General features: G+C 35.5%; 1 protein-coding gene across 6 annotated transcripts in view; it reads left to right on the top strand.

Moving 5' to 3' along the window:
• SCN3A (sodium voltage-gated channel alpha subunit 3) overlaps positions 1-11844 on the top strand; it is an 87493-nt gene extending 75649 nt beyond the window's left edge. For all 6 annotated transcript variants that reach the window (XM_021703131.1, XM_044913663.1, XM_021703132.1 and 3 more), the window contains exons 20-26: positions 2219-2341; positions 4867-5139; positions 6010-6063; positions 6876-7013; positions 8096-8200; positions 9824-10094; positions 10613-11844. In XM_021703131.1, the coding sequence (XP_021558806.1) occupies positions 2219-2341; positions 4867-5139; positions 6010-6063; positions 6876-7013; positions 8096-8200; positions 9824-10094; positions 10613-11808 (2160 nt within the window). In that variant the 3' untranslated portion in view covers positions 11809-11844. The remainder of the gene's footprint in view (positions 1-2218; positions 2342-4866; positions 5140-6009; positions 6064-6875; positions 7014-8095; positions 8201-9823; positions 10095-10612) is intronic.
• Positions 11845-12126: the final 282 nt, after the last annotated feature.

Raw genomic sequence — 12126 nt, 5'->3', positions numbered from 1 at the left:
GTCCTACACAAAACAGAATGAGGTCTATTAAAAGAAGCTCAGTTCACTAAGGCCCCACTTCTCTAGGCACTCACAGAGTCACCCCACTGTGGGGTGGTTATATGCAAGTGGGTCTCCCAGCCTTTGAATCTCGAATTTCCTATCCATCTGATTTTGGCCATTGCCTTTCTTTTCTTTTCAAACCATAAACTTCCTTACTTCAGGTTGTGAGGAATTTGCAGCCACTTCCCTTTAAATGCCCAGTTCTCAAATAAAGGACTTGGAGAGCATGAGGGAAGTCTTCCGAAAGGAGATCCAGAAGCCTAAAGAAGCTGTTAATGTTTCTGAGGCAAAGGAGCCGAAAACATAGAAGCCTGCATGTTCTCGAATAACCTTTCCCATCTTTCCAGTCTTCTGCAGCAGCGAACAGTAGACAGAAATGACTAGCTCAATAAATTATCCTGCCACTAGTCATTTATTTTTCTGTTAAATTATCTGAGATGGGGGCGCCTGGGTGGCTCAGTAGTTAAGCGTCTGCCTTCGGCTCAGGTCATGATCCCAGGGTCCTGGGATAGAGCCCTGCATCGGGCTCCCTGCTCCGTGGGAAGCCTGCTTCTCCCTCTCCCACTCCCCCTGCTGGTGTTCCCTCTCGCTGTGTCTCTCTCTGCCAAATAAATAAATAAAATCTTTTAAAAAAAATTTCTCTGAGATGTATGCTAAATTAAACAACAAGGAAAAAGTGGCTCCATTTGCTTTTAAAGCTTCAGTTCTAGTTTTTATGTCACCCTTTAAACCATGTGTTCTTGGGCAGATCAGTCTCCATCCTACCATTACAAGGACTCATTTAGATCCATTTTCAACAGCCCTTCTTGCAAAAATTAAGCCCCAGTGCCTTTAAACCATCCAGTGGATATAATGAATTAACTCCTCCTTATGCATCAAGGAAAGTACTACCTTTGTACAATCCTTGCAAGAACTGGGCATCTGGGTGGCTCAGTCGTTAAGCGTCTGCCTTCGGCTCAGGTCATGATCCCACGGTCCTGGGATCGAGTTCCACATCGGGCTCCCTGCTCAGCGGGAAGCCTGCTTCTCCCTCTCCCACTCCCCTGCTTGTGTTCCTGCTCTCGCTATCTCTCTCTCTGTCAAATAAATAAATAAAATCTTTAAAAAAAAAAAAACAATCCTTGCAAGAACTGAAAAGATAGTCACTTAAACCATTTCCTGTGTTTTGTGGTTCAGATGAGGAACAAATTTTTGATAATGTATGCAAACGGTTAAGATATGGTTTTGAAGTCAGATCACCTGGGTTCAAGATCCACCAATTTCACCTCTTATTACCATGCATCCCTTTTCTTGGGGGTGGGGTGAGGGGGGCTCAACCAGTGAAAAGGCAATAGTAATGGTATCTACTTCTTAAGATTTATATGCATAAGGTACTTAGAACAGAACCCTGCATACAGTAAATGTTCAATAAATGTTATACTGAAAGAAAATCTAAGCAAATAAAGTGTCTTCCTCTCAAAAAAGGGCGTGTCTTCTTTAACCTTTCATATATTTAAGTAAAATTTAGTATATGTGTAAATATCAGAAGATGTATTATCACTATGAATTATAAGTCCGGAAGTTTGGATAAACATTTCTTCATTATTATGAAACTACAACATGGTCTGATAACATTTTTTTCAGGTAAAATTATTCCATTATTTATTGATCCAACACATATTAACTAAAGCGTATTTAACCAGACAGTATTAGGCACAGTAAGAGAAGAATGTTTCATCCCAGCGCATAAAAAGTTTATGTGACCTGGAAGGGGAAAGAAGATATCTAATCAATTGATTCTATTAAATGGGAAATGCCTCCAGTACACATAACCAAGATACTACCTAAGTTCAGGAGAGAAACCTGATTTCCAATCAATGATATTAAGCACAGATCCATGGAGGATCTGGCTATTGAACCAAATCCTGACTCATCAGTGATATATGCACAGGTTGAAAGGGGTTCCATGGGGTGAAATATCTTATAAAATGGGCAAAGATTGTTTTCATTGGTAAGAAGAGCAATAACATGAAATGAGGCTGGCAATATAAGATGAACTCACTACGTGGAAGATGAAGGCTGCGCCAAGATATGTCTGAATTTCATTTAGTTGGTACTAAAGAATAGACACCACATCCTATGCCTTTAGCAGACAGTTTATTTCTAGGTGAACTATTAATATCTTTTCTTTTTGCAGGTTTCTTTGGTTAGCTTGGTAGCCAATGCTCTCGGCTACTCAGAACTTGGTGCCATTAAATCCCTACGGACATTAAGAGCTTTAAGACCTCTAAGAGCTTTATCCCGGTTTGAAGGCATGAGGGTAAGAAGAACAAAAGCTCTCTGATGATTCATATCAGAATTAAATGTAGGTAATGATTTAGATACAGAGGAGTACCATACTCCTCTGATATTTACTTCATAGAATTACAGAATTTCAGAGCAGGAATCTTAGATATCATTAAGGCCAGCGGCCTGAAACTGAGATTTATTTCAACGGGTCCTCAGAAATTGTTTGTGGCAGAACTAGGACTGGAATCCAAGTCTTCTGATGATAGTTAAGTTTCCACAACATCCAAAAAAAACATGTACTGCCATTTATTTCTTTTCATTGCTTATACATATTTAAATGATTTTTTACTACTGACATTCATCCTAGTAGGGGTTTTTCTTCCTCCCATTAGGAGGTTTGATTCCTCAAAAATCACTGGTAATGAATGAAAGGTAAATGGCTTTTGTGTGCTTTACTTCAATTAATATCAGTAACAAAAATACTTGTACAAGAAAACAACTCTAAATCATAGCCTCTGATAAAATCTATACATCCTAAGCAACCAAAATAAGGGGTTAGAATAATTAACTAGGCATTTCAGGAAACCCCTGGGGGTTGTTTTAAAGATTGCCCTTTTAAGTGAGCATTCTGAATGAGTTTCACTTTTTCCATAGCATGTGTATTTTCATCTTTATTTTCCAGCTCTCTTCTTTAGTGTATACTTTATGCATCTACACATAAAGTACACACTTATTTAGATACACAACCACTTGTCACATCCCTCAAAATACTATTTAGCAAAGGCCAGGTTTGTTTAATACAGCATGCAAATGCACATGGATATGGAATTTCTCCCTGGCCATAAGGCTTTTATGTTAGGTTTGTTTAGAGCAACAAAAACACTTCAGCCTTGACTTAGAGATTCACTCATCAGGGATAATGAAACCACTCTCCAGACTCTCCAGAAGCACTGTAAACAAAGAAATACTTGTTTTTACATGCTAATTTCATTTCAGTACCACTAGATAAAAAAAAGTCACAAGATAAAATTCATAAAAATTATTATACAATTTCAAGTTCTATTTGACCAATCTTTGTCATTACTGACACTACGTAAGCCCTCATTTGCTTGCATGGTTTCACATTAACAATTCCTTTTTGAGGGAGGATAGCAATGAACAAAATAAGAAACTTATAAATAAATTTGTTCTCATCTGAAAAAATATTCTGTTTGGCACTTTTATTTATTTTTATTTTTTTATTTTTTAAAGATTTTATTTATTTATTTGACAGAGAGAGAGACAGCAAGAGAGGGAACACAAGCAGGGGGAGTGGGAGAGGGAGCAGCAGACTTCCCGCGAAGCAGGGAGCCCGATGTGGAACTCGATCCCAGGACCGTGGGATCATGACCTGAGCCGAAGGCAGACGCTTAACGCTTAACGACTTAGCCACCCAGGCGCCCCTGTTTGGCATTTTTAATTCAATCCTATGACAGAATTAATGTTCCAGCTATGAAATACAGTAAAATGTGTCATGCAGTCATTTGATAAGAAAATTTGTGGAGGTCATTTTACACAAATTTTAGTAACAAAGAAATATGGCAAGTATAATATATATAACTTAATTTCTAAAAGAAATAAAATTCAAGTAGCATATGAAATTTTTACGTTTTTGGATTTCAGGATTTGATGTCAATTTAAAAATTTTTGGTGTTGATTTCTAACATAACATTTACATTATTTTAAAATAAAACAATAGTTTCATTTAACATAAATGCTTAACAAAAGAGTCCAATATGAATCAGATTAAATTAGATAAGAAAAGATACTGTCAACTTCCCTAGGGATTTCAAAATACATCTTAAGCTTTTGAATTTAATGAGAGGATAGGTAACTTAATTTCTCCTTCATGAAACAGGTCAGCTTAGGTTGATGAAGTAACATGTACCCCAAAGTGAACATTTGAGAGATTTAGAATAATAATGAGGACATATTTGGTATTTTTATGTCCAGAGATAAATTCCATCTCATTTAATATACTTTTTTAAATTAGGATTTACCAAAAGAGAAAAAAAGAACCTTGTAAATTCTTAACCCTATTCTTTATGGTTATAAAAAGTTGACTTGATCTGAGAAGGCAGATTTTAAGGCTTTATTAATACTTTTTTTGCAAAGGGTTTGTTTAACCATGTTTTCAAATCATCATTCATTAACACTCTTGAAAATTAAAATGTATTGCTGAATGACAATTATTTCTTCTGTTGGTATTTAATGCATTTTTTTTCTTTTCTCCCCAGCATACAAACATTTTCTGACTCCATCTTACTACATCAGGTTTTTATTTCTTTTCACACTTTGTCATATTTTGCTTTCCCTAAATCCTTTAGCTCTCTAGTTGTGTCACTGTTTGTTTTCCCTCATCAAATATGTCCTAGAAAACATTGTGAGAAACAACTTATCCACCTAGATTTTTATTTAACTCTTTTCATGCCCATTTTAGCATTAAAAAAATAAATGAAAAGAATGGTTTTCATTTTAGCGATTTGTAAGCAGCCTTATCCTCATTTTCTCTTCCAGGTTGTTGTGAATGCTCTTGTTGGAGCAATTCCCTCTATCATGAATGTACTCTTGGTGTGTCTCATCTTCTGGCTGATCTTTAGCATCATGGGTGTGAATTTGTTTGCTGGCAAGTTCTACCACTGTGTTAACACGACAACGGGTAACATGTTTGAAGTTAGTGAAGTCAACAATCTGAGCGACTGTCAGGCTCTTGGCAAGCAAGCTAGATGGAAAAACGTCAAAGTAAACTTTGATAATGTTGGCGCTGGCTATCTTGCATTGCTTCAAGTGGTAAGTTGCCACTGTATGAGTTCTGGAAACATTTTCAAAATGTTTTACAAAAAAATCATTTCTCTGATGTTCTTTGTTTGAATAATTAATATCTGACAGTACAAAAGTAGTTGATGATAACACTTATACTATTAACTTAACTTGACTTTAAGATGTTTTGCAGTTACTTTAATATGTATTTCCCCAGTTGTTCAGCTTTTAGTATGTTTTAATATGGCCTTATATTCCTGCTTCCCGGTTTTTTTCTTATTATATTACTGAGTGCTACTACACTGTTTTTTGTTTTTCTTAGCAATCATTGCCAAAGGAGCAATTTTATATGTTAAAATAACAATGTACATATTTTAGTGATGAATTAAATGTTTACATTATTAGCCAGAAAATTTACTGTACTAACATTTAAGGGGTATGGTTCTACTATTTGCAGAAATACGAATCTTATGGAGTAGATTTCAAAATGTATGATGTTTAATAATTTTGACTTAATTGACCACATATTAACTAATCAGTTATTCACTAATGAAAACAATTGAGTTGTGTTTAAACACACTATAGGTTTGAATCACAGAGCTTATATTTTGGTATAGAAAGGATTTGAGACTGAGATGGGTATTTTATGAATCAAGCCTCTAGTTAAATTTTTGTGTAGAAAAAAATTAGTATCTTCCAAGAGAAACAAAGAAAATGAATTCCAGACTCTAAATACAATCATATTCTACTTCAATTCAATTCCTTTCAATCTCTTGATAGAGAATTGTATTATATCATACAAAAACTTACTTGTAGTAACACTATCAGATTTTCATATGGTAAAATGGCATATTCTTGGATTAGGTTTTCATGCAGAATTCAAATATGTATTGTTCACAGGCCACATTTAAAGGCTGGATGGATATTATGTATGCAGCTGTTGATTCACGAGATGTAAGTATCACTCAAATACATTTATAGTTACAAGATTTTCCATAGTGAACATTTGTAATAATTTAAGTGAATGACCAAGAATTTTATACTAGATGCAATCAGGACATTTATAATTGCATACAGAAATGATCCTCTTAAGTTAATGCACTTCAATAAAGATGATATTTTGATTAATATATGTCTGATATATGTATCTAATATGGATCAGATGCATGGATCAGAAGACATCAAACTGGTCCATAAGTAAGACTCAAGATCAAGAACATTGCTCATGAGAAAGTAACTTGCCTCTCCCTATTCCTGGACAGCATGATAAATCAGAGTTTGTGAAGTTAACTTCCAAAAATATAATGGAAAAAGCAAGCAAGTTTCAGGGAAACTCAATTTTGAAAATAGGAATTAAAAAAAATTCCTCAGAACATATGCATTCCTCTTAGAAGTTGATGTTCTATTATTAAAGCCTTATCTTCAAGAACCAACATCTCCAGACCACCCAAATTTAAAATGCTGCAAAAAAAAATTATAAAACTAATAATAGGTTCAAAACATTTCTTGTTATACCCCTGTTATTTACTCTAAAGAAAATGTACAGGTAAACCACAATGGAAAAATAGATTCAAGAACAAGCATAAAAATTATAAACTTTCATTATCCTAGATCATACTAGTTTGAAAAAAGAACTTTTTTGCAGAACAGTAACTCAGGGAAAGGCAAAAATAACTCTAAAATAACAACACTCACCAAATTGTTAACTTAGCTTAAGTATTTATTATGTTTTTAAATATTATTTTAATATTTTCAATATTATTTAGGTAAAACTTCAGCCTGTATATGAAGAAAATCTATATATGTATTTATACTTCGTCATCTTTATCATCTTTGGGTCATTCTTCACTCTGAATCTATTCATTGGTGTAATCATAGATAACTTCAACCAACAGAAAAAGAAGATAAGTATTCCTTAGCTCTCAGCTTTCCCTATTCTGAGGTTCTGTCTGTTGTACTGCCAAATAATCAGGATACCCATAGTCAAGACAGACTTAGATCACTTTTATATTCTTTTCAGTTCACTATGTGGTCAGTTCAGCTGCGGAGTTTCCAGCCTCTAGTTGGTGGCTCCTCTCTAGGTTCATCCTCTGCAGAGCTGCTATAGTGTCTTTGTGACAAAAAATGTGACCACTGCTTCAAAGCATCCAGTGGGTCTCCTCTAATGCTTACCCTTGCTTACAGAGAATTTCAGGAATTATTTCCACCCAGTTTTCTAGCTTCATTTTCTTTCACAACACATCTCTATATCTACTTCCCTACTCCTCAGTCATTATCTGCCATCACCCTATCACACGTTACACACATAGCTACATGGATTTTTTTGCCCTTTCTGTACAAGCCACGCTCTTGTACCTCCATGACTTTACATAGGGTATTTTCTTTTCCTGGAATGCTTTGCCTAGCATACCTCTAATCATCTGTTAAGGCCTAGCTTAAGGGTATCGTCCTATATAAAGCCTGTTTCTGAGTCTTCAGGGTTTATTTTGATCTCTGCAATACTTTTTTATATATCCTTATACATTTTCCACCTGTTTTCATTTTCCTACTCCACGTGACAACAAGATATTGGTGTCTCATATACCTATTTAATTCTGATAAGTTACATTTTCTAGCACATGGAAAGCACTTAAAATTATTGAATAAAGAAGGAAAACAGTGAAATGGGCTAAGAAAACATTTTTTCTTTCACAAAAATATATTTGAGACTCCTGAGCCTCCTTCTAAACATAGTATAATCAAATTAGGATCCTGTCCTAATCAGAGGTTTATGTGATTATAGGTTTTACATAATAGTAAAGTCCTCAGAATTTCACATAAAGTCCTCAGAATTTCACATAAAGGAGAAAAGCAGTCTGCTTTTATATATATATGGGATAATTTCCATTTAAAAATTGAGAAAAGACTAAAGACTCAGAAATATTTTTGTATACGTGCTGTTGTAACACATGTTCAGATTATAACCAGTTTTATACTGTATCTTTACTTTGGAGGTCAAGACATCTTTATGACAGAAGAACAGAAAAAATACTATAATGCAATGAAGAAACTTGGATCCAAGAAACCTCAGAAGCCCATACCTCGGCCAGCAGTAAGAATTACTCATCTTCTTTAATATTCTAAACCTTATTTCCATATGATGAAATTGGCAGTGCTCTGGATGAGAACATACTGAGTGATATCACCACTGTATAATATGCCCTAATTGTAAAGTTCATATTGTTTAACACCATTCACAACTGCCACACTCAATAAGAATTACTAAGTTCTTAAAAAGGAGGTAATGCTCTTTACAGTTTGTCAATTGAAAACGTCCAACTTGAGGTTCCCAATAACTGCTTCCAAAGCAGCATTCGTATTCCTTCTGCCACCTACTGCTTCCAAGAATGTACCCAACCTTGTTACATGGCACCCTCTTGCCATTTAAATAGATGGAGTCTGGAAAACTCCCACCCCACCCCATCACTTCCCTCTATACTATTTGTTCTCTCCATTTGTATGACTAGAAAATACTCTTAACCTTCTTGGGAAGGAAAAGGGCATCATCAAAATAGTTTGTTTCACCAAATACAGAGAAAAGAAAAAGGCTTAATCAGAATGCTTACTATGTAGAGCTTCATAATATATGAAAAGACATAATAACGATGGATTATGTTCATAGAGCTGTACTCTAACTTATCTATCTTAGATGGGTAAGGAATAAGGAAACTGAGGCCCCCAAAAAATCGTACCCAAAGTCATAAAGCCTGTAATTGCCAGAACTGGGAGTTAACAAGCCCTCATGAATCCTATCAATGACTTCAGTTTACCATATTTTTAAGAGTTTTGGAGTTGAGGTTGGAAGCGACCAAGAAGGGAGGTAGGGCAGGATACACAAAAGACCATAAATCTGCTTTACTGAAGGTCATTTAAATATATTTAAAAGAAAGAAACTTGGTCAATTCATGAAATTGATTTTCACTAAGCTATGAAATTTTATTTTATATTTTTATTCTAAATTATTAAAAATTTATTTTCCTAATAGAACTATATTTCATGACCATAAATGTATGTGACTCCTGAGATGATTGCTAATAAGACAAAGAAAAAATGTCATGCATTTTTGTTGAAGCATAGACAAAGAACAGATGAAGAAAGATAGATAAATAACAAATACACAGACACACATAGTTAGAAGAGGTAGAATAGATAATGACGGACATATTTTGAAAGAGGGAGAGATGGAAATAATATATAATATATAATATACATATAATATATATGATATATAATATATATAATATATAAACCAAAATTCCTAAAGTATTGATAAATGAATTAGGGTATTCATCCGTCTAAAAGTCTGTCTGTATCAACCTACTTTGTAAATCTTCATTATGTTTTCATAATTTTTTTGTAAAAATTATAATTTTTTTTAAATCAAGCAAAGCCCAGGCATATTAACAGCCAACTGCCACCAATTTATGTCTTACTGAGTTTTGTCTTCCCATGGAACTTAAATATATCAAATACGTTTTGTTCTTATCATATGACTTTTTCATTTCCTTCTCATATTTTAATGTGAAGAGACATGGAGCACAAAGAATTGTTTAGACTAATGTGAGAAGGGTGTATATCTCATGGCCATATATGGAAGGACTTCACCTGCGGTTTTACTAGATCATTATTTATGAAATATGCATATTAACCTTCTCTCTCCTCTCTCTCTTTCTAGAACAAATTCCAAGGAATGGTCTTTGATTTTGTAACCAGACAAGTCTTTGATATCAGCATCATGATCCTCATCTGCCTCAACATGGTCACCATGATGGTGGAAACTGATGACCAGAGCAAATATATGACTCTAGTTTTGTCCCGGATCAACCTTGTGTTCATTATCCTGTTCACTGGAGAATTTGTGCTAAAGCTCATTTCTCTCAGATACTACTACTTCACCATCGGCTGGAACATATTTGATTTTGTGGTTGTGATTCTCTCCATTGTAGGTAAGAATAGTTTAATTACAGAGAGGTACCATTGTAGGTAAAGCTCCCCAAAGCCTGACAGCTGTGCAACACGGAAATGAGATCTGAGAATGTTAATGTATAATTCTAAAGTTTACCACTACTGCTCATTTTCCTCTAACTGAAGAATGTAGGTATTCAAAAATAGAAAACAATATATTTAGAGATTTCAGAAATAATCTTTGTTTGTAATCAGCACATCTCATGTGTGGGGATAACTTTCCATAGTAAATGAGCGTATATAATCTTAAATTGCCATGACGCTCTGAGATTATTTAATTTGTTGGACTTTCCAAAAATCTATATTGGTTTATAATGTTATAGAATCATTTAATAAAATTCTGTAATCTTTAATTACTAATATTAAGGAGTGGACCCAAATATTTAGTAAAAGTTTATACTCGTAACAATCTTGCTGTTATCATAAACCTTGCAAAGATAAAGCATTCATATAAACATAAAATATTCACTCTTTAGCTGATTTCTATATTTTTCTATAGGCATGTTTCTGGCTGAGCTGATAGAAAAATACTTTGTGTCCCCTACCCTGTTCCGAGTGATCCGGCTCGCCAGGATTGGTCGAATCTTGCGTCTGATCAAAGGGGCCAAGGGGATCCGCACGCTGCTCTTTGCTCTGATGATGTCCCTTCCTGCCTTGTTTAACATCGGCCTCCTGCTCTTCTTGGTCATGTTCATCTATGCCATCTTTGGAATGTCCAACTTTGCCTATGTTAAAAAGGAAGCTGGAATTGATGACATGTTCAACTTTGAGACCTTTGGCAACAGCATGATCTGCTTGTTCCAAATTACCACCTCTGCTGGCTGGGATGGATTGCTAGCACCTATTCTCAACAGTGCACCACCTGACTGTGATCCTGACACAATTCACCCTGGAAGTTCAGTTAAGGGAGACTGCGGGAACCCATCTGTCGGGATTTTCTTTTTTGTCAGTTACATTATCATATCATTTCTGGTTGTGGTGAACATGTACATCGCTGTCATCCTGGAGAACTTCAGTGTTGCTACTGAAGAAAGTGCAGAGCCCCTGAGTGAGGATGACTTTGAGATGTTCTATGAGGTTTGGGAAAAGTTTGATCCCGATGCCACCCAGTTTATAGAGTTCTCCAAGCTCTCTGATTTTGCAGCTGCCCTGGATCCTCCTCTCCTCATAGCCAAACCAAACAAAGTCCAGCTCATTGCCATGGACCTGCCCATGGTGAGTGGGGACCGGATCCACTGCCTTGACATTTTATTTGCCTTTACAAAGCGTGTTTTGGGTGAGAGTGGAGAGATGGATGCCCTTCGAATACAGATGGAAGACCGGTTCATGGCATCAAACCCCTCCAAAGTCTCCTATGAACCCATCACAACCACTTTAAAACGCAAACAAGAGGAGGTGTCTGCTGCTATCATTCAGCGTAATTTCAGATGTTATCTTTTAAGACAAAGGTTAAAAAAGGTATCAAGTGAATATAACAAAGAGGCAATTAAAGGAAGGATTGACTTACCTATCAAAGAAGACATGATTATTGACAAATTAAATGGAAACTCCACCCCAGAAAAAACAGATGGAAGTTCCTCTACCACATCTCCTCCTTCCTATGATAGTGTAACAAAGCCAGACAAAGAAAAGTTTGAGAAAGACAAACCAGAAAAAGAAAGCAAAGGGAAAGAGGTCAGGGAAAATCAAAAGTAAAAAAGAAACAAAGAATTATCTTTGTGATCAATTGTTTACAGCCTACGATGGTAAAGTCTATGTGTCAACTGGACTCCCAGAGGAGGTCTATGCCAAACTGACTGTTTTAATAAATACTCATGGTCAGTGCCTATAACAAGACAGTGACCTCTCCATCACTACAACTCTGTGAGTCAGGGTATCAACAAGATTGACAAGAGGTTGCTGTCTTCATTACCAGCTGACACTGCTGAAGAGAAACTCATTGGCTATCTAGACTGTAGGGATAATTGTGCAAAGTGATCGTTGTAACTACACCAAACACCTTTAGTACAGTAC

The sequence above is a fragment of the Neomonachus schauinslandi genome, chromosome 3 (assembly GCF_002201575.2).
Source record: "Neomonachus schauinslandi chromosome 3, ASM220157v2, whole genome shotgun sequence".
Lineage (NCBI taxonomy): Eukaryota > Metazoa > Chordata > Mammalia > Carnivora > Phocidae > Neomonachus > Neomonachus schauinslandi.
Note: the sequence above shows the minus strand (reverse complement) of the source record. Positions and strands in the feature narration are given on the sequence as shown.